The sequence below is a fragment of the Podarcis erhardii genome (assembly GCF_964252035.2).
Source record: "Podarcis erhardii genome assembly, chromosome: 7".
Lineage (NCBI taxonomy): Eukaryota > Metazoa > Chordata > Lepidosauria > Squamata > Lacertidae > Podarcis > Podarcis erhardii.
Genome location: NC_138511.1, coordinates 92,355,187 through 92,378,157, shown reverse-complemented (window position 1 = coordinate 92,378,157; position 22,971 = coordinate 92,355,187). Strand labels below are relative to the sequence as shown.

Below are 22,971 nucleotides of genomic sequence, written 5' to 3'. Positions count from 1 at the left end.
AGTTCCTTCTTCACAGAGTTTTCCCAGAATCCCCCACTGTTCCCAGTTTCCAGGGCATGGCCTCTTCCTGCTTCAGGGCCAGCTGAGTCTTCCTCATCCATCTCTGTTCTCAGGAGATTGGAAGGAGTCCCTAGGTCTTCTGCCAAGTTCTGTCCGTCCTAAAGAGAGGTGCCAGAGAATCCTTTAAAGTGTTAACAGAGAAATCTGAGGGCTCCCTTGGACAAAAAACAAGGACCCCAGCCAGGAATACCAGAGCAAAACAGCAGCCAGTCGGCTTGGTCTTGATTGAAGACTGTCGCGACAGGACTCCCACCTGCCACAAGGTGGAACAAGATGGAAGCCCTGAACAAAAGAGCCCCCAAACTTTTATTAGCTGTTAATCCCCATGTTACGCCCTCTCCCCAAACTACATCATGGTTACATCATGAAAGGGGAGGTCTTGTGGCAGGAATCTGAACATCCTGGACCCTGCCCCATTCCTCCCCTTGCCCTCCACCAAACACCCATCAAGTGGAACAAAAGGGACATTTACATTCCCCTGTTTCCCAGCCAAGTTAATCGGACACTTTTGTCTTCATCTGGGTTTGTTGTTTCTGGAATGGCTACCTGTCTGGCACTCAGGTATCAGGATGCCAGGAATTATCACTCAGGCAGAGGGACTGCTGAGTAGCTGAGCTCACATGTCTATATGAATTTCTGAAGTTTTCCCAGTGAGCCAGTAGATATATTTATCAGGGAAATCTTACATTTGGTATCGTACAGCAAAGGCCCTTTGAATAGATACGAAGAAACTGATGAAGTGTTTTGTGAGGACAAATCACAAAAGTGATTGTGCTGATTTTGGTAATGAGTTGCATATGCATTATATCTGCTGGAGGGGCAACCCCCCCCAACCTATACATATATTCCTGCAACAAAAGCAAAAGCAGATGCATTCTTCTACTACAAGATTGATACACAGTCAGGAGAAGAGAAATGTTCCCTGGGCCAGCATGGATGAGTCTGAATCACAGCCCAGACTCGGAGTTCAAGCACTATATTCCCATATTCTTAAGGCAGACTTCTGTCTTTGTTCTGAGGGCAACTCTCTCCCCCTTCAGAAGCATGGCTGCCTCCAACTGGGGGGCCTGGAGCCATCGCTAGCCCTCTGCTCCTCCCTGAATGGGTCTCATCCTCTTCTCAAGCCATCTCTTCCTCCTGTGGCAGGGAGTTCCATGGGCCTAACTGCACACTGCAAGATGGAAGGACTTTGTTTAGCACAGAGGCCAAGTTTTTATTTCTGCCTCCAGATGTTTCCATCTGGCTGCCACCTGGGCTAAGGAACATGGCTGATTCCTCAGTCCCATCAGGGTTCCTTTGCAGGCCCTTTTCTTCCTGACTCAGTGACCCCTCCCCAAAGGAGCAAGACAAGAGTTGCAGACCTCCTGTTACTTGCAGCCTCCCTGGCTTTGCAGAGAGAAGGGGGGCAGAACCTCTTAGCCCTGGCATGGGGATCCCCTTGCAGGAGCTGAGCAGAATCCCCACGGATCCCCATCATGACTCCCTGGCCCTCATGGCTGTTCCTCTGAGCCCTTGCAAAGCGGAGCTCGCCCTGCTCCCTTCTCTCTCTCTCTCTCTCTCTCTCTCTCTTTCTCTCTCTCTCTCTCTCTCGCCAGGGCCCCAGAGGGCTCATCTTTGGGGGGACCCTCCCCTGCAGCCCTGGGACCCCCCATCTCCCCAAGGCGACTCACCGGATCCCAGGCAGCGCCCCAGGCAGCACTTGTGGAGGAGAGATAGAAAAGCCTGGATGGGGGCGGAGGTTTTGCTCTGGGGAGCCTCCTAGGAAGCCAGCTGGGGGCCACTTAACCCTTGGCGGGCCGGGCTCGCCCCGCTCATCCTTCTCTCTCCCGCGGAGCCGTCAGGAGCGTCGCGCAGGCGCAGAGCTGCTCCCTCTGAGGGGAAGGGGCCGCACTGGGGCCGGGGCGCGTGTGCGTGGGAAGGGGGAACCCGTGTCCCGGAGGAGGAGCCCCTCTCTCTGGCTGGGGCTGCGAAGGGGCGTCTGGGCGGGGAAGAGGGGGTCTTTCTGGGGGGCCAGATGGGGGACCCGGGGGTGTCTCTCTTGGGGGCTCCTGGGGGGGCAATGAGCCCTGTCCCAGCAAGAGGGGGGCCTGGGAGGGTGCGGGGGCCACTGGGCCGGGAAGAAGCCGGACCCAGAACCCGGGACTGGGCGCGTGTGCGTGGGAAGGGGGAAGCCGTGTCCCGGAGGAAGAGCCCCTCTCTCTGGCTGGGGGGGCTGCGGGGGAGAAACATGCATAGGGCACCTGGAGCCCCTGGAGAAGAAAGGGGGATGGAAGTGCCACCGACAAGGAAATAAAGAGCAGCAGGAAAAGACCACACAAAAACCAAGAACCTTAGTCCACAGATTAAGTTTTATTCAGACCCAGAAGAGAAAAAAGCAGCAGTAAGTGCAGGGTCTCCAAGATGCAGCGTAGCCTCTTTCCCTTAAAAGAAGTCATTAAACGTAACAATCGGCAAAGAGGCATTGAATGGACTTTTCCAGTGGCAAGGGGGACAAGGAAACCCATCGCAGCAGGCCTGTGTTGTGAAGCATCAGGAGAAGAGATTTCTGGACATCTCAAGAGCAAGAAGAATGTCTTCCTTCCCACCCTTGGCTTGAGAAGTAAAACTCTGCAACTGTTTGGCTCCAGGGTCCCTTGAGAGAGAGTTGCCAAGAGGAAGGAAAAGGGGGTCCTGCAAGGAGAGGATGAGGGGAAAACCCCCTTTTCTAGGGGTGGGGGAGAGGGATGGGGCTCCCGGGTCAAGAGAGCACCTTGTATCCCGGCACTGAAAAGACACCCTCCCGACACACACACACTTTGCGGCATCTCCTTTGGGCAAGGGGTCAAAACATCATTCCAACTTGAAAACCACCTCCAGGACCAGCCCCCCTCAATGGGCTTTGGACTACAACTCCCAACCGGGCCTGCCAGCAGAAGGCAGGGGGGATGGAAACAGCCGGCCAAAAGGTCCGGCCAGCTCCAGAGGCGAGCCAAGGCTGCTCTCCAACGGGGCGCTGCTCCAGGCATCTGAGTTGCCCAGTTCAAGGGAGCTGGCGGGACTAAGAACCGGGGATCCTGAATTGCAGGGGGTGGACTAGATGAGCCTGGAGTGTCCCCTTCCAGGATTCCTCATCTGGCTGCCAATGCCACGGCTGGAATGTCTCCCAAAACTGCCCCCCCTTTCACAAGGAGCTCTCCCCCCCCCACCCCGCGTCTTAAACTACCCTTTGACTGGCAACCATCTCCAATCTCCTTGCTGGACAATCCCAACCAAAGGTGCATTAGATTCTCTGAAATCTACTCAGGAGTCCTGTAGTGACTTCATGCTCTTTATTGCAGCTTGTAAAGCAGTGATTTAATTGCACCCCAAAGCTCAGGCTGTTATATAGATTATTTACAAAATTAGTCCCATCTGATTGGCTGATTCTGCTTCCCTCCTGGGCCCTGATTGGTCTTTTCCTTTTGCAAGCCAATCAGTTGTTGCATTCTAGGATCCTACTTGCCTTTTGTTCTAGGATCAAAGCTTAGTACATAATCCCCCCCCCCTTCAAGTTCCCGTTGCGTCCAGAAGGGTAGCATTCATAGTCGTTGAGATATGCCGGTCACCTATGTATGCGTTGTGGTCTTGGGTGTCTCTCGGTAGGGGTTCCTGGTTCTGGCTCTTGTTCCAGGGCTGCCGGCTGTGATGGGATCGTTGGGTTGGACGCTGCTCGGCCTCGGTCACTTACCCGCTCCTCCTGCTCTATGGGCCTCACCCTTCTGCTATCCCCTTGGGATTCCTCTCTCCAGCCCTCCTTACAGTTCCCCCCCAGGAATCATCCGGAAGTTCAATAGTCCCCAAAAGGCTTGGAGTTCCGCCTTACCCTTAGGTGCAGGGGTGTCGCAAATAGTCCTCACCTTGTCCCCGATCAGGTGGACTCTTAGAACCCACCAGGGTGGCGAGGACATGGCTGACCATTGGCACCGGGTATGCATGAGCCATACGGGCCTTGTTTATGGTACATTTGTAGTCTGTGCAGATGTGGACTGAGCCATTGGGCTTGACACGTGTGATGATTGGGGTTTCTCGGGGGGCATTAGGCTAGAGCACTCCTTGCTCCATGAGCCGGTCTAATTCCTCGTCAATGCATGGTTTTAAGGGTGAACGGGACCTGGTGGGCCTTGAACTTGATGGGTCGTATGGCGGGGTCTAGTTGTAGGCCAACGGAGGGGCGGGGCAGTATATCACCCCAATGCCCCATCGAAAACCTCTGATAACACTTTGCACATGGCATCCACGTCCACGTGGCAGCTGGTGCGGTTCACCCCAGTAATGGCTAGCCCCAGTGGCCCAAACCACACCAACCCCAGTAAGCTAACGTAGCGCCCCTTGACCACGATCAAGTCCAACCGCCGCTTCCGCCCTCGATATATTGTACATTGAAGGTTCCCACCCCCATCGTGGGGACCTTGCATTTATGGAAGTCTCAAGGAGGGTGAATGGGGCTGTCCTTCTTTGGCACCAATTGGCCGACCATGCCCAGGAGAAAGGCCTCTGGTTTCTTCTGGAAGGTATATTTAAATACCTTTTTCATTTCATTATAAATCATCTCCCAGAATGTCTTAATCCTTGGGCATGTCCACCAAAGGTGAAAGAATGTACTTTCAGTCTCATTAAATTTCCAACATTTATTTTTGGGCAAATGATAAATTTTTGCAAGCTTGACTGGTGTCATGTACCACTTGTAAATCATTTTCATTAAATTCTCTCTTAGGGCATTACATGCCGTGAATTTCATACCCACTGTCCATAACTGTTCCCAGTCAGCCATCATAATATTATGTCCAACATCTTGTGCCCATTTAATCATAGCAGCTTTCACCGTTTCATCCTGAGTGTTCCATTTCAACAACAAGTTATACATTCTTGACAAATTCTTAATTTTGGGATCTAGCAATTCTGTTTCCAATTTTGATTTCTCCACCTGGAAGCCAACTTTTTTGTCCAAATTATATGCCTCCATTATTTGGTAATAATGGAGCCAATCTTGCACTTTGTTTTTTAATTTTTCAAAGCTCTGCAATTTTACTGTCTCCATCTTGTTCCAAAATTTCCCAATATTTCGGCCATTTGGCCTCCATATTGAGTTTTTTCTGTGCCTTCGCTTCCATTGGTGACAACCATCTTGGGGTTTTATTTTCTAACAAATCCTTATATCTTATCCAAACATTAAACAATGCTTTTCTGACAATATGGTTTTTAAACGCTTTATGTGGTTTTACCTTATCATACCACAAATATGCATGCCAACCAAATACATTGTTAAAACCTTCTAAATCCAATATATCAGTGTTTTCAAGAAGCAGACATTCTTTCAGCCAGCAAAATGCAGCTGATTCATAGTAAAGTTTAAGGTCTGGCAGGGCAGATCCACCTCTTTAGCATCAGTTAATATCTTAAATTTTATTTGAGGCTTCTTGCCCTGCCAGACAAATCTGGAAATATCTCTCTGCCACTTCTTGAAACAGTCCATCTTGTCTATAATTTGCAATGAACATCCTTGGCAATACATTCATTTTTATCACAGCAATTCGGCCTAGCAGTGATAGCTTCAAATTTGACCATATTTCTAAATCTTTTTTCACTTCAGTCCAACATTTTTCATAATTATCTTTAAACAAGTTAGCATTCCTAGCAGTCATATTAACCCCTAAATATTTCACTTTCTTAACCAACATTAGTCCTGTCTCTTCCTGGAACTTCTCTCTCATTCACAGCTAAATTTTTCTCTAGAACCTTAGTTTTCGTCTTGTTCAACTTAAAACCCGCTACCTGACCAAATTCTTGAATCAATTCCAGTACCCTTTGGTACTAGATTCTGGCTCCTGTAAAGTCAATACTAAATCGTCAGCAAATGCTTTCAATTTGTACTGTTTAGCTCCCACTTGTATGCCTTTAACCAATTGGTCCTTTCTAATCATATTTAACAAAACCTCCAGGACCGATATAAAAAGCAATGGAGAGATTGGGCAACCTTGTCGTGTTCTGTCAGGGAACTGACATCGGAGTGAGAGGTGGAGGCAAGACTCTCGAGCGATGCAGGAGAGGGACCCAGCAGAGGGGAAGGAAATCAGCGCAACACCATTAGAGAAGGGAGGGAGATGGAGGATTCGGAGAGGGGTCTCCAAGACTCTTCGTCCGAAACTAGTGGGGAAAGCACGGGCACACCTCTGCCCACTCCTTCCCTGCACAGATTTCCGCGCAGGGAGAGTAGGCGGAGACTTGGCGTCAAACAACTTCTTTGCTGGAAGAGGTTCAAGAAATGCCCACTGACGGATTCTGCAAGCGACCGAACGGCCACGGAGTGAAGGGCTGTCAGCCGTGGCAAGGTTAACCAGGCAATCTAGCCAGCAGTGACGGCAACTTACGCACAAGTAACCCCTTACAACCATTACAGCAATCCGTCAGTCTCTGACGTTGCTTGTGCACAGGCAGGAGACCATGAGTCAGACTGGAGGAGCCGGCACCACGGAGCAAGCAGCTGGAGTGCAAAATCTGGTGGAGAGGAAGCGAGATTTGGAACAGCATGTGGCTCTACTGACGGCGTGGCTGGAAGAAAGGCGAGCTCAGGATGCACAGGTCAGACCCACCCCCATGGCAAGGAAGGTGCCAGGACTGGTACACAAATTTGGGGGGAAGCCCCAGGACTATAACGCGTTCCGAACGGAAATAGAGTACGCTTTGGAACTGCAGCATGATGGCTTTGCTGATGACAGGGAGAGGGTGGCATACATTGTGGGGCATCTGCAGGATGGGGCGCGTGAATGGGTCAGGCCCCTAATGGCTACGCAGAATGCTGCCTTGAAGGACCTTCGGAAATTCTTTCAGGCTTTGGACGCAATGTATTCCAGCCAAGTGGAACAAAGTGTGACCAGACGGGAACTGATGGGGTGCAAGCAGGGAAGCCTATCAGTTAGAGACTACTGGCCGCGTTTTGCGATGTTGATACACCGGCTGGGGTGGGATCTTGATTCTGGACCCATTCAAATGCTGTTTGTGGAGGGGTTGTCCCCGACCGTGAAGGACAAGCTTTCCCGCGCGCCCCGCCTGCAATCAATGGATGAACTGACTAAAGCTGTGCTTGCGATTGGACTGTGAAAGGAAGCGCGCGCTTTGGAGAAGCGCGAGGGGAGGGGAGAGGAGAGCGTTGCCATGACTACCGCATTCCTGAAATGCCAAGGCAGCCTTCCCAGCCAGTTGAGCCAATGGAAATCGATGGAGCGCACGCAAGCGAGGTTTCAAACTCCAGTGAAGGACGCAAGAGGGAGGGAAAGGATTGGAAAAGCACCAAGAAGTGTTTCCTCTGCCAATGGCCAGGACATTTTGCCAGGGTCTGTCCACAAAGAAAGGCTTGGCAAGTGATGGTGGGAGCCGCTGGTGGTGAGGAGGAGGGGGAAGAGGAGAAGGTGCAGGGAAACGCCAACGCTTGGCTGCCGATCAGCGGGCACAGCAGCCAGGCCAGCAACTAATAGAAGTGCCCCGACCAGACCCCCCCAAGGCAGCAATAGCCATAGAGGTGGTGCTAGAACTCCCAAATGGACACCCAGTCAAGGTGAAGGGACTGCTGGATTCAGGCAGCTCCTGCAATTTCTTCAGCAAGGACTTCCCTCTAGAGCACCAACTCCACCTACTGCCCCTAGATTTCCCCCTGCAAGTCATAACGACAGATGGCAGGGAACTGCTGGGAGGGGAGGTAACGCATCAGACCCCACCAATGAGAATGAGGGTTTCCAGGCACACGGAGACCATTGCCTTTCACGTGGCCACACTGGCGGGACCCCCAATAATATTAAGCATGAGCTGGCTGGCACTACATGATCCAGTAGTGGCTTGGCACCAGCGGACGGTCACCTTTGGGTCAAGCTCACTGTTTGGAACACTGTCTAGGGGGGAAACATCAAGGATGACGGTGACCAGGGTGGCGGGAAAGGCGGTGAAGCCAAGAGGGGAGGTGCCACCACAGTATGCTGACCTGCAGGAGGTCTTCAGCGAGAAGGAGGCGGACAAGCTACCACCCCATAGGCCCTTTGACTGCCAAATCAACTTACTCCCAGGGGCTCAGCTGCCGGTGGGTAAGCTGTATGCCATGTCGGACCGGGAGATGCAGGAGTTGCGGGATTTTATTGACAAGAACCTGAAAAGAGGTTTCATAAGAGAATCAAAGGCGGTGGGGGGCAGTCCAGTGTTCTTTGTGGACAAAAAAACCCACTAATCAGCCCAGATTAGTCGTAGATTACCGGGGGTTAAACCTTGTATCAGAACCCGTGACCTTTCCAATGCCCAGAATTGATGACATTTTAACACGGGTGAGGAAGGGGAAAATCTTTACCAAGCTGGACCTCAGAGGAGTGTACAATTTGATTAGGATGAGGGAGGGGGACGAATGGAAAACCACCATGTTCACCCCCCTGGGGGCCTTTGAGTACCTAGTTATGCTATTTGGATTACAGTCAGGCTCCGCCTGTTTTCAAGCTTCCATGCACCACGTGTTGGGTTCCCTGCTGTACAAGAACTGCGTAGCCTTTCTGGACGACGTCCTAATCTATTCGGACAATGAGAAACAGCATGTCAAGGACGTCAGGGAAGTGCTAAAGAGACTACAGAAGCACCAGTTGTGGGTCAAGCTGGAGAAGTGCCAATTTCACGCCAGAGAAGTTGAATTTCTGGGGTACAAGTTGTCGGACAAAGGCCTAGCTATGGACCCCAGCAAGGTGCAGGCGGTGCTGGAATGGAAGACCCCCAAAACACGGAAGGATGTGCAGAGGTTCCTCGGGTTCAGCAACTTCTACCGGAAGTTCATCAAGAACTTCGCCCACTTGACCGCACCCATCACGGATTGTCTCAGTAGCAAAAAGAAGTTTGTCTGGACAGAAAGTGCCCAACAGTCCTTCGAAAGACTGAAGAAGGCGTTCGCTTCGGAGGAGCAACTCCTGCACGTGGACCTGCAGAAGCCAATGAGGCTGGAGACTGACACATCAGACTGGGCCATCGGAGCGGTGTTGTTGCAGCCAGGGGCTCAGCAGAGCTGGAGACCGTGCACCTTTTTCTCGAGGAAGCTGAGCAAGTCGGAACAAAACTACACGGTGTAGGATCACGACCTGCTTGCAATTTATGCAGCTTTTCGGCAATGGAGACATCTGCTAATAGGGGCCCAGCACAAGATCCAGGTGTGCACGGACCACAAGAACTTGGAATACTGGAGAACTGCTCGAGTACTCAACCAGAGACAGATTCGATGGGCACAGGAGTTCTCCAAGTTCTTCTTCGAGATCCGGTACGTGCCGGGAGAGGAAAACGTAAGAGCAGATACTTTATCCCGGAAGCCGGAGTACACGGAAGGAGAGGGACCGCCGGAAGTCAGACACGTATTCCCAGAGAACCGATGGGTGTGTGGGGGAGCGTTGGTTGGGAAACGAGAACTGGCTGGGCTGATTCGCAACGACGAATTCGCTCAAACAAGAAGCAGGGAACTCCGGGAAGCGAGGGAAAACCAGGGAGGTTTTGAGGAAAGAGAAGGGCTACTGTACTATAAGGGGGCGATGTACGTACCAGGGGAGACCTTGAGGGGAAGGGTGCTCAAACAGCTCCACGACAACCCAACAGCGGGGCACTTTGGTCAACACAAAACCATGTTGCTGGTCACCAGGCAGTTCTGGTGGCCAAAGGTAAGGGAAGATGTACGAGAGTATGTACGGGGGTGCAACCCCTGCCAAAGGGCTAAAGGGGAGAGGGCTGCCCCCGCAAGGTTGCTGGAACCCTTACCCATGCCGGGAAGACCCTGGGAGGTGGTATCCATAGATTTTATGGCAGATTTGCCCAAGTCTAGAGGGAAGACAGCAGTCATGGTAGTAGTCGATCTACTGACGAAGTAGTGCCATTTCATAGCTTGCTCGCATGCAGTAACGGCAGAGGAAACAGCCAGGTTGTTTGTTGATCACATCTTCAGGCTGCATGGGGCTCCCTCGAGGGTCATCTCGGATCGTGGGAAACAATTTACCTCGCGGTTCTGGCGGAAGCTCATGAACTTGCTGCAGGTGGAGGTGGGGTTCTCGACAGCGAGACACCCAGAAACCAACGGGCAAACAGAGAGAGCGAGCAGTATTTTACAGCAATACCTACGCTGCTACGTCAACAAGAGACAGAATGATTGGGTAGAGAGACTAGCGCTGGCTGAATTTGCGTACAGTAACCCTGAGCATGTGTCCACGGGAATGAGCCCGTTCATGGCCAATTATGGGTGTCACCCCAGGGCCTTCCCAGGAAGGGGGGAGGAAGGGTGGAGCGTGCCTGCGGCAGAGCAGTTTGTGGAAGAAATGGAAGCCCTGCACCAGCAACTTAAGATGAACTTGGAAAGGGCCAAGGAAGTTTACAAGAAGCAAGCAGACAAGCGCCGCCAGGAAGGGGAGACCATAAGGGTGGGAGACCGGGTGTGGTTGTCTACCCAAGGGCTACCCTTTAAGGGAGGGTGCAAGAAGCTACGGCCAAAGAGGCTGGGACCCTTTGAGGTAACGCAGCAAGTGAACCCCATGGCATTCAAGCTCAAGTTGCAAGACAGCATGAAAATACACCCGGTGTTTCATAAGTCCCTACTCTCACCGTACAGGGGGGAACCATCTTTGGTGACTACCTGTCTCTGGGCCTTATCCATATTTGTAGACACCACTCCATTCATGTCTCCCATCAAAATCATATTATAGTCCATATAGTCCAACAGAGTTTCATGTAGTTTCTTTAAAAAATCCGATTTTCCTTCATTTGGTGCATAGATGCCTACTATCAAGAATTTCTCTCCTTGTGATTGAATGTCAAATGCAACAAATCTTCCTTGGTCATCTTTAAATATAAATTTCGGTGATAGGCTCTCTTTTGCATAGAGGACTACTCCTCTTTTTTTGACTTTATCTGATGAGATAAATTCATGACCCAATCTTTTATTACTCAATATCTTCCTGTGTAGCCTTGTCACATGAGTTTCTTGTAGGCAAATCAAGTCCAATTTTTTTTTTTAATGAAAGACTCTCCGCATCTTTTCCGGGGAGTTAAGTCCATTAACATTCCAGCTCAACACTTGCAGCGCCATAGTGTAATTACTCTGATTTTCCTCCAGCTGCCCCCAATGCTTGCTCTTCTTCTGTTGGTAATATTGACGGCAGGTTCACTGGGGGGTCCAGTCCAAAAGATAATGCTGCTATCTCCACTATTCCTTTATTTAGTGATCTTCTGTCCAATGCTCTTTGCTCAAGTCCTCTATCTGGCGATTTCCTATTAGATGCTCTTGGCTCTTTTCCAGCTTCCTTCTGCAGGTCTTCTTTGTATTTATCCAAAAACTTTACCTTGTCTTTTACTGATCTTATTTTGATTTTCCTTCCTTTGAAACTGAAGTATGAACCTTGGGGAAACTCCCACCTAAATTTGATTTCGTTCTTTCTTAGCAGGACAACCAAATCTCCGTAATTAGGCCTAAGATCCAGAAGATATTTCGGGACGTCTTTAAAAATTTCCACCCTTGACTGTTGAACTTCTAAATTCTTCCGATAGTGCCAACCCAAAATTTTATCTCTCTTCTTTAGTTCGAAGGGTAATCAAGCAATCTCTTATTCTCTTTTTCTCTTTTTTCCCTCCTCCTCCAAGTCTAAAGGCCCTCACAATTTTAAAGACCTCTTGATCCAAATCCACGTCCCAAAAATCAGCAAATTCCTGCATAAGAAAGTCTATCAAACTTTCCTTCTCCAATTCAGGTAAAGCCCTGATCCTCAAGTTCGTCTGTTTTTCTTTAAGTTCAATCATAGAAGGGGGCCTGGGACTCTTGGGTCGGCCATCTGGTTCGAGGCGTTGGGAAGGGCAGGCACGGCACACCCAGGCGATGTGTCCCACTTTTCTGCACTGTCGGCATTCTCCTCATGGCTCTCCCTGCAACTTGTGCACTTCCCGTCTTCCGGACGAGGCTGTCGTGGTGGGCGTGCAGCTTTTATGCGCTGCTGCACTCAGTGCACATACTCCTGGTCAGATTCTGAGTCGTCTGAGGGTTCTGGGGGTTTCTCCCCGTATGTATTTTGTGATGGGCAGTGAGACTTTCGTTCCTGTTGAAGCTCTTTCCACATTCCAGACACTGATAGGGTTCTCCCCTGTATGAATCCTTTGATGGGAAGTGAGATGGTGACTCTGACTGAAGCTCTTTCCACATTCCAGACACTGATAGGGGTTTTCCCCTGTATGAATACTTTGATGGGATGTGAAGCTTATTTTCCAGGTGAAGCTCTTTCCACATTACACGCACTGATAGGGTTCTCCCCTTTATGAATCCTTTGATGGGAAGTGAGATGGGAGCCCTGACTGAAGCTCTTTCCACATTCCATGCACTGATAGGGTTTCTCCCCTGTATGAATCCTTTGATGGGAAGTGAGATGGGCCCTCTGAATGAAGCTCTTTCCACATTCCATGCACTGATAGGGTTTCTCCCCTGTATGAATCCTTTGATGGGAAGTGAGATGGTCTCTCCGATTGAAGCTCTTTGTACATTCTACGCACTGATAGGGTTTTCCCCCTATATGAATCCTTTGATGGGAAGTGAGATCGTGGCTGTGACTGAAGTTCTTTCCACACTCCAAGCAGTGATATGGTTTCTCACCTGTATGAATTCTACGATGAGAAGTGAGATCGGAGCTCTTCCTGAAGCTCTTTCCACATTCCATGCACTGATAGGGTTTCTCGCCTGTATGAATCCTTTGATGGGAAGTGAGTTCGGACCTCGTCCTGAAGCTTTTTCCACATTCCAGGCACTGATAGGGTTTCTCCCCTGTATGAATCTTTTGATGGGAAGTGAGATGGGCCCTTTGATTGAAGCTTTTTCCACATTCCAGACACTGATAGGGTTTCTCCCCTGTATGAATCCTTTGATGGGAAGTGAGATGGGCACTCCGATTGAAGCTCTTTCCACATTCTACGCACTGATAAGGTTTTCCCCCTGTATGAATTCCACCATGGGAAGTGAGATCGCGGCTGTTACTGAAGCAGTGATATGGTTTCTCCCCTGTATGAATTCTACGATGGCAAGTGAGATTGTGGCTTTGACTGAAGCTCTTTCCACACTCCAAGCAGTGATATGGTTTCTCCCCTGTATGAATCCTTTGATGGGAAGTGAGATGGGAGCTCTGACTGAAGCTCTTTCCACATTCCATGCACTGATAGGGTTTCTCCCCTGTATGAATCCTTTGATGGAAAGTGAGGTGGGCTCTCCGATTGAAGCTCTTTCCACATTCCACGCACTGATATGGTTTTTCCCCTGTATGAATTCTACGATGGGAAGTGAGATCGTGGCTGTGACTGAAGCTCCTTCCACACTCCAAGCAGTGATATGGTTTCTCCCCAGTATGAATCCTTTGATGGGAAGTGAGATGGGAGCTCTGACTGAAGCTCTTTCCACATTCCACACACTGATAGGGTTTCTCCCCTGTATGAATCCTTTGATGGGAAGTGAGATCGGCACTCCGAATGAAGCTCTTTCCACATTCCACGCACTGAAAGGGTTTCTCCCCTGTATGAATTCTGCGGTGGTAAGTGAGATGGGCACTCCGAGTGAAGCTCTTTCCACATTCCACACACCGATACGGTTGTTCCTCTGTATGAATTCTACGATGGCAAGTGAGATCGTAGCTTTGACTGAAGCTCTTTCCACACTCCAAGCAGTGATATGGTTTCTCCCCTGTATGAATCCTTTGATGGGAAGTGAGATTGTGGCTTTGACTGAAGCTCTTTCCACACTCCAAGCAGTGATATGGTTTCTCCCCTGTATGAATCCTTTGATGGGCAGTGAGATGGGAGCCCTGACTGAAGCTCTTTCCACATTCCACGCACTGATAGGGTTTCTCCCCTGTGTGAATTCTACGATGGGAAGTGAGATCGTTGCTGTTACTGAAGCTCTTTCCACACTCCAAGCAGTGATAGTGTTTCTTCTCAAGGGGATTTCTTTGATGGGAAGTGGAATGGGAGCTCTGACTGAAGCCCTCTCCACAGTCTGAATCCAGATATGGCTCCTCCACTGTGTGGATTTCGTTGTGGTCTCCCTTGTTCTTCATTTCCAATTCATCACCACCTGAAACTAAGAGGCAAACAAATTAGAGTCTCGGGAAGAAGTGCAGTCCCAAATTATGGAACAATGCTAATTAATGCCTGGGACAGAGGAAGAACTGAAGGGAGTTAGATGTTATAATGTTCCTTTTGTTCTGTAAAAATGTCTAGTTTTGTATACAAATCAAGTTGAATATTAGATGTTTTCTCTCTCTAGTTTTTAAAAGTACAGCTTAACCTGGAAACGTCATTTTGTTCAAATTTAAATATGGATCTGTACTATATTCATAAATAAAATGTGCTTTTATTATTATTTAAAGGTGGCCAAAGCGGGAAAGTTCCCTGTCCAAAATGAAGATATACAGTGGTACCTCGGGTTACATATGCTTCAGGTTACAGACTCTGCTAACTCAGAAATAATGCTTCAGTATAAGAACTTTGCTTCAGTATAAGAACAGAAATCATGTCCTGGTGGCGGAGCAGCAGCAGGAGGAGGCCCCATGAGCTAAAGTGGTGCTTCAGGTTAAAAACAGTTTCAGGTTAAGAGCGGACAACCGGAACAAATTAAGTACTTAACCCGAGGTACAACTGTATTTAATATGCTACATTGTTCAATATGCAGTAATAAACCTAAACAAATTGTAAGAGCTTGAGAAATATTTGGGAACATTGACTCTGGACTGACTTGGTCATAGCTACCTTGTGGTAGGGGAATGAACTTCTGTGTGCTGAAAAACACATTTTGTATATTGAACAAATGTGTGTAGCAGCTGCCAGATTTAAATTTCTTTAGTGGCTAAAAATTTAATGATGATGTGCATCACCTTAAACCAATTTGGATGTTTTCTTAAATTCTCGACATCACAGAATGCAGCAGAAACTTGTCATATCAGTATTATTATTATTATTATTATTATTATTATTATTATTAAAGTTTCCTTACACTGGTATCTCAGGTTGCATACGCTTCAGGTTACAGACTCCGCTAACCTAAAAATAGCACCTCAGGTTAAGAACTTTGCTTCAGGATGAGAACAGAAATCGTGCTCTGGCAGCGCAGCGGCAGCAAGAGGCCCCATGAGCTAAAGTGGAGCTTCAGGTTAAGAACAGTCAAGAATGGACCTACGGAACGAATTAAGTTCTTAACCCAAAGTACCACTGTACTTAAATGTTACATTTTTGTGAGAAGTTACAGGGGAAGAGGCAGGGGGCCTTCTCGATAGGGGAACCCACCCTGTGGAACGCCCCCCCTCAGATGTCAAGGAAATAACTATGCAACTTTTAGAGGACTTCTGAAGGCACCTCTGCATTGGGAAGTTTTTAATGTTTGATGTTTTATTATGTTTTTCTATTTGTTGGCTGGGGCCACCCAGTCAGATGGGCAGGGTATAAATAATAAAATTATCATTATTGTTACTACAGGGTTCACTGCCTGAGATGCAAAAAGCCTGGCACTTTTCTGGGATGGAGTTTGTTTGGTTCAGTCGTGGAATCTGTGCCATCTCCAATGTCAAGCGACTCTTTGGTCAACCAGAGAGAGACAGAAGCAAGAACAAAAGCAGGAAACTTGACTGAAGCTACTTCAACACCTCAAATCACTCTGAATCCTAAATTTAAGAAGGCCTGGGCAGTTCAGACAGCCTGATCGTGGTTTTAAACGACAGAACTAGAGGAAGAATATTCACAGGGAAAACAATCAATAGCCATCCCTCCGAGGTTTGCTGTGGGAGTGTTAACATCCCAGGTGCTGTGGGTGGCGCTGTTGAGCCCCATCGAAATATCAGAGGTTCGTCACATAGATATATATCTAGAATTACAAAACAGATAGGATGATCCAATAGGGAGCCTTACCGAGAGAGTCCAAGATCCCCCGATTCTCCTCCATGACCTCCTGATGCAGAGCTCTCTGGTCAGGATCCAGCAACGCCCACTCCTCGTCTGTGAAATGGACAGCTACATCTTCAAAGCACACTGGACCCTAACCGAAAAGGAAAAAGGCTGTCCTCTTAGAGAACATTCACTTGGCTCTGTTGCTTTCTACAGCGGCCAGACCCCTCTCTGCCTTCCTCATCCCTCCTCTCTCCTGCTGCAGCTTCTGCCTCGGAGTCTGGGCTGCTCTCTGCCCCAGACTCCCTCTGCTCCCTCAGCCCCCTTCCCTCTCCAGCTTCAGACACCTCCTCCTCCTCCTCCCAGTCGGCTCCCTCTTCTCTGGCTCCTCCCCCCATTCCTCTGCATCCAAGCAGTCCTTCCCCACAAGGCTCCTTCCCCCTACCTGATCTGGGTCCACAGCTGCTGCCTCCCCTCCACCACCATGAAAAGATGGAGGAGCAGGTCTTGGTGGCATCATTCCGTCACCTGGGAGAGACCAAGGGAAGTGGAAACCGTGAGCGCCTGCTTCTCTCAGAGGTGAAACAGTGCATCTCTAAGTACAGGTGGGGCTTCGTCCAAGTCTCCCCTGCTAGCTTCCGGTTCCGCTCTGCCTTAATGGAGGCAGCGGGAGATCGTTGGAGAAGGAAAAACAAGGATGACTGAGGGTAATTCTGCTTGCAAGTTGCCCCCAGGGACAGGGGGGAATGGGCTTCACTCCCAGTTCGTCTCGGTTCCAGGCTCCGGCTCTGGCATGGATTGCGGGAGGCAGGGAGGCGCTGAGTGCAAAAGCCCTTCGCCTGCCGAAAACCCTCCTTCGCCGCCATTTAGAAGCAGAGGTTCTCCTGTCAATTAGAGCTCAATTTGGACTAATGTACAGGCGTTGCTGGAAGAGATGAGATCATAAACTGTGGAATTGAACCAGCTGCAAGGTCTTTAAGGTTTGAATTTGAGAATAAACTTCATTTGCTGCAAAAGACAGTGAGTGGGGGGAGGGGAGCCTATGGCTTCTTTATATAAAGGGAGGGAAGCTCTATTTTACAAAAGGTTTACGATGGAAAATTAGAGCTGACTCTTCCCCATCCTTTATTATATACAGACTGAACTGATTAATGCTAAAAGGACTTGGAATTTAATTTAAATGGATAAATGCGCATTTATCTTAGGCCAGACAGAGGGATGTGAGGAATCTGAAAGTTGTGAGGGAGCTGATAAGGTTCATTACTGAGTCATTTGCTATTCTGACAGATCCCTCTCTTTCCCAGGCGGAGAAGAAAAATGGCGAAAACTGATTATTTATTGGGATAGTGTGATTTTTGCAGCTGCTGTTAAAGTTGCCAAACACCGAAGCACAGGACAGAGCGATGGAGAATTTCTGAAACCACAATGGGATAATAGCTCCGCCCAAGGAATGATGGAGAGCAGCAACAACCAGGAAAAGATAGACAGAACATTTTACAAGGACAGGAAGAAATATCACGAACAGAAAGATTGCCACACAAAGGAAGAATAAGGATATCGCTGGAGTGCCTCACTTGTAGTTTTATATATTATTTGATGTTTCAATACGAATGGAAGTCATTAATATTGCAGTTGTTGAGTAAACAATTGTTATCTTGACAGGAGGGTAATTGAAATTAATAAGATTTTGGAATAGAGAAATCAAGAAAATCACCAAACCCTCGGTTTTAGCATGCGGGGGGGGGGGGGCTATATTATATAATTTGATATCTTAAAGATTGATATTAGTAATTGTATTCTAATTTCGCATTGTTTTAATGAGGCTATTATAGAACTGTAATTGTAAACTAATCAAATTACTATCGTAAACGTCTCCCCTGCTGAGTACATTTCTACATTTGTACCCATTTCATATAATAGTTGTGCAAAAATACATCTCTCCCCCCCCTGCCCCGAGCTCTGGGCTCCAGGTGTCTTCCCCCAAAAGATGCAAAGAACTCGCAGATTAGTTTCGAAACCAAGAGTATGTGACAAAACGGGGGAGAAAACACTCCTTCCTCCTTACCCAGAGGCCTCACTCTGGCGTCCAACGGAGTCTTCTCTGCCTCCGAAGAATCAAGACCCATTTCTGCCCAAAGATCCTTCCTCTGAAACAGCAACAAGGATTCAAAACAGAGAATGGGGAGAAGGGTTAGAAAAGGAATGGCAGAGGCAAGCGCTTTTGGGGGACAGAGGTGAAAGCGGCTTCCTGCTTCTGCTAGACTGGGGTCTGGGGTTGGCTGCCAGGACCATGAAACATTGGTCCTCAAGGATCTTCACTGGCTCCCAGAACGTTTCCCAGCACAATTCAAAGTGTTGGTGCTGAACCTTAAAGCCCTAAACGGCCTCAAAGGCCCACTATACCCAAAGGAGCGTCTCCATGAACTGAGGTCCAGTTCCGAGGGTCTTCTGCTGATTCCCTCCCTGTGATAAGTGAAGTTACAGGGAACCAGGCAGAAGACCTTCTCCACAGTGGCCCCCACCCTGGGGAATGCCCTCCCATCAGGTGACAAGGAGATAAGAAAATGCATAGCTTTTAGAAGACATCTGATGTCTTCTTATGCTTTTATATGTGCTGGAAGGCACATGGATGTAGTATTATTAATAATAATATGAAAAAGAAGAAGCAGAAGCAGAAGAAGATCTGTTCCTAGATGCTTTCCAAAAAAGGATGGGCCATTAGGAAATGATTTGGGAATACTCTCCCTCCTCTTTGGAGCCCCTGGGGAGTATCCAGAGGAAAGTCTCTCTCACCTGCTGCTCTGCCTGCTTCCTCTCCTCTGCCTGACTCAGGAGGAAACCTTCGGCCAGGGCCACTGCCTGGGAACTGGTCTCCGCTCCGCATTCCCTCACCCAGCTCTCCATCTCCAGAGGAAGGACAGCCAGGAACTGCTCCAAGATCACCAGGTCCAACATCTGAGCTTTCGTGTGCCTTTCTGGCTTCAGCCACTGAGTGTCAAGGTGGTAGAATTGGCTGCAAACCTCTCGGGGTCCTTTGGCCTCCTGGAAGCAGAACTGCCTGAGCTGCTGGCTCTGCACCTCTGAGCAAAGGGTGTCCTCCTCACCCAGGATCTTCTGCACTGAGTTTTCCCAGAATTCCCCACTGCTCCCCGTTTCCATGGCATGGCCTCTTCCTGATTCAGGGCCAGCTGAGTCTTGCTCATCCATCTGGGCTCTCCGGAAGTCTCCAAGGGATTGGAAGGAGCCCCTTGGTCCTCTGCCAAGTTCTGTGGGTACTAATGCGAGGTGCAGCAAATCGTATGAATCAAACACACTATTCTATTGTAAGATGAAGAGGAGAAGAATGTTTCCTGAGGAAGCGTGGCTGAGTCTTGCTAGGAACCAGGGCTGGATTGCACCACAGCTCAGACTCCAGGCTGTCTGGGGGGAAAAGGGGGAGGGAGAAGTCATAACTGTGAGTGACAAGTGAGTGTAATCTGGAGCCAAGGCAACAGTGGGGGTCCCTCCCAACCCCACTTCATAGTCCAGAGCTTCCCCCCAACCCTGCCATTTCTGCTTGGGTGGCTTGGTGAGCAGCAGGGCCCATGTCCAGCTCCAGCCACCGTCCCTTAGGGACTTCCTGCTCTGGATCCGAGGGGACGGTGGCAAGGCCCTCTGGGTGGAACTGCCCTGGAAGACGCCTCGGAAACTGGACTTTCCATCAGATAAAGAATTAGGGAGGGAAAATGGCCGACATACAGAGATTTATGAATAGAGAGAGAAGGGAAGCTTCATGGTATTTCCCTCTTAATATACTTCTCCCTCATAATTATGTCCCTCCTAATATACTTCTCCCTCATGTCCCACTTAATATCCTTCTCCCTCACAATGATGTCCCTCTTAATATACTTCTTCCTCATAATAATGTCCCTCTTAATATACTTCTCCCTCACAATTATGTCCCTCTTAATATACTTCTCCCTCACAATTATGTCCCTCCTAATATACTTCTCCCTCACAATTATGTCCCTCCTAATATACTTCTCCCTCATAATAATGTCCCTCCTAATGTCCTTCTCCCTCACAATTATGTCCCTCCTAATGTCCTTCTCCCTCATAATAATGTCCCTCCTAATATACTTCTCCCTCACAATTATGTCCCTCCTAATATACTTCTCCCTCATAATAATGTCCCTCCTAATATACTTCTCCCTCACAATTATGTCCCTCCTAATGTCCTTCTCCCTCATAATAATGTCCCTCCTAATATACTTCTCCCTCACAATTATGTCCCTCCTAATATACTTCTCCCTCATAATAATGTCCCTCCTAATGTCCTTCTCCCTCATAATAATGTCCCTCCTAATGTCCTTCTCCCTCACAATTATGTCCCTCCTAATATACTTCTCCCTCACAATTATGTCCCTCCTAATATACTTCTCCCTCACAATTATGTCCCTCCTAATATACTTCTCCCTCATAATAATGTCCCTCCTAATATACTTCTCCCTCACAATTATGTCCCTCCTAATGTCCTTCTCCCTCATAATAATGTCCCTCCTAATATACTTCTCCCTCACAATTATGTCCCTCCTAATATACTTCTCCCTCATAATAATGTCCCTCCTAATGTCCTTCTCCCTCATAATAATGTCCCTCCTAATGTCCTTCTCCCTCACAATTATGTCCCTCCTAATATACTTCTCCCTCACAATTATGTCCCTCCTAATATACTTCTCCCTCATAATAATGTCCCTCCTAATGTCCTTCTCCCTCACAATTATGTCCCTCCTAATGTCCTTCTCCCTCATAATAATGTCCCTCCTAATATACTTCTCCCTCACAATTATGTCCCTCCTAATATACTTCTCCCTCATAATACTTCTCCCAGTCCCGCCCCACCTCCCTGGCCAGGGGCCTGAGCTCCCTCTGGCTCCCTCCCGGACCCCCAGCCTCTCTTCCCTCCCCTTCCCGCCTCCCGGGGCAGGGAGTTCCCCAGGCTTCCCCCGAGAGGAGACCCACCAGAGCCCGGCAGGCGAGGCCGCTCTGGCCGGAAGGGACGTCAGAGGGGAGGAGGAGGAGGAGGAGCGGCCCGCCTTCCTTTCCTGTCCTCTCTAGGAAACCAGCTCGGCGCCCCTTAACCCTTCTCTCTCCCTGCGGAGGAGCCTGAGGCGTCGCGCAGGCGCAGAGCTGCCCCTTCCGGTGGGGGGCGGGGGCAGGGAGGAAGCCGGACCCAGAACTCGGGACTGGGCGCGTGTGCGTGGGAAGGGGGAACCCGTGTCCGGGAGGAGGAGCCCGTCTCTCTGCCTGGGGCTCCGGGACTGCGAAGGGGCGTCTAGGCGAGGGAGAGGGGGGTCTTTGTGGGGGGGCAGATTGGGGACCCGGGGATGTCTCTCTTGGGGGGGGGCTGCGGGGCAGAGAGCCCTGTGCCAGCAAGAGGGGGGCCTGGGAGGGTGCGGGGGTCGCTGGCCCGAGGGGAGGGGGGGCGCCTGGCCGGGAAGAAGCCGGACCCAGAACCCGGGACTGGGCGCGTGTGCGTGGGAAGGGGGAACCCGTGTCCCGGAGGAGGAGCCCGTCTCTCTGCCTGGGGCTGCGAAGGGGCGTCTGGGCGGGGGGGGGCGCAGGGGCCAGATGGGGGACCCGGGGGTGTCTCTTCTCCGGGGGGGGGGGCGTCCTGCCTGGCTCTCTTGGGGGCCCCTGGGCGTGTCTAGGGGGGCTGCGGGGCAGAGAGCCCTGTCCCAGCAAGAGGCGGCGGGGGGGGGGCAGCTGGAGGGGGGAGACATTGCCAGACATGGCTGGGGGGGCCATTCTGTGTTGTCCCATCTGCTGCTTTGGGTCTGTCTTTCAGCCATAAATGTATGTTCTTGGTGAAGTCCCATTGGAAACAACACAGGAGCAGCCAAGGGGGTTTGCCTAGGAAGCCTTTTATTCCCCCTCCGGTGACGTTGTGTGTTCTGAACACGCTGGCATTCTTACACCCCCAAAATTCCTGGATTCAGTAAGTGTTAGAATTTGGCTTAGACTTGGGTTGCCAGACCTGCGTTTATTCCACTGTGTGCTAGACACTTCCAAGCCGCTGGAATCAGCATGTCTTCAAAGCTCCTCCAACCAGACAAGTTTGCCCTGAAGTGAGAGGCTGGGGTCATGAGAACAAAGGGACTCGGTAGGAGAGGGAAAGGTGAGAGGGCCCTCTTCCTCCGCAGGTGAAGGAAGCTGAGCTGCAGAGCTTAGGAGTTATGGGATGGAGAAGCGGAGCAGCAGGCAGAGCAGGATGGTTGAGGTTTGTCTGAATCCACAGCTGCGGCTCTGGGAGAAACAAGAACCTCTAGGAGTGTCAGTGCTGTAAAGCCCACCATCTCCATGCTCCTGTCAATAAACCAGATATCATGAAGACACCAGTGACTTCTCTGGGCCTCATTCCAAAAGGAAACACGAACCCTGAGTGACCACCTTAAATCCTTGGAGAGATTGGGATGGATGCAACAACAGAGAGAGAGAGAGAGAGAGAGTTGTTCATTTGCTGAATTGGATTGTTTCAACCTGGAAACAAAACATCCGCAGCTTCTCTAGCCTACCTATAGTAGGAGTCTTGAAAGTGAGAGTCATCATCGCCTCCTCCTCGTTTTTGCTCCTCACAATCTGCCCACCCTCCCAGAGAAGGGCAACCAAGGAGATGAAGACTCCCTCCTCTTCCTTCTGTGACGGCAGGTTGCTCTTGCTCCTTGTCCGCCTTCCAAAATGAAGAACAGAATCCTAAAGTTGGAAGGGACCCCAAGGTCCATCTAGGCCAGGGCAGGCAACCTAAGGTCCGGGGGCCGGGTGTGGCCCAATCGCCTTCTCAATCCGGCCCCCAGGAATCAGCGTCTTTTTACATGAGTAGAATGTGTCCTGTTACTTAAAATGCATCTCTGGGTTCTTTGTGGGGCATAGGAATTTGTTCATTCCCCACCCCCCCAAAAAATATAGTCCGGCCCCCCACAAGCTCTGAGGGATGGTGGACCGGCCCCCGGCTGGAAAAGC

The 22,971-nt window shown here is 49.7% G+C and overlaps 1 protein-coding gene and 1 long non-coding RNA gene across 5 annotated transcripts in view; one reads left to right on the top strand and one right to left on the bottom strand.

Annotated features, from left to right (window-relative positions):
- The first annotated feature begins 413 nt into the window (after positions 1-413).
- The window catches only part of LOC309346205, a 58,007-nt gene continuing 35,449 nt past the window's right edge, over positions 414-22,971 (top strand). The window contains exon 1 of the long non-coding RNA XR_014158463.1: positions 414-1,761. This is a non-coding gene — a long non-coding RNA (uncharacterized lncRNA). The remainder of the gene's footprint in view (positions 1,762-22,971) is intronic.
- Positions 11,978-22,971, bottom strand: part of LOC309345561 (uncharacterized protein) — a 63,768-nt gene continuing 52,774 nt past the window's right edge. The window contains exons 10-15 of one of the 4 annotated variants that reach the window (XM_081868659.1): positions 18,766-19,247; positions 18,038-18,119; positions 16,418-16,500; positions 15,997-16,123; positions 12,272-14,176; positions 11,978-12,187 (exon numbers count right to left, since the gene is read on the bottom strand). In XM_081868659.1, coding sequence (XP_081724785.1) covers positions 12,318-14,176; positions 15,997-16,123; positions 16,418-16,500; positions 18,038-18,119; positions 18,766-19,247 — 2,633 coding nt within the window. In that variant the 3' untranslated portion in view covers positions 11,978-12,187; positions 12,272-12,317. Of the gene's footprint in view, positions 14,177-15,996; positions 16,124-16,417; positions 16,501-18,037; positions 18,120-18,765; positions 19,248-22,971 lie in introns of all 4 variants that reach the window. The other 3 variants (XM_081868660.1, XM_081868658.1, XM_081868661.1) reach the window with 3 other exon arrangements.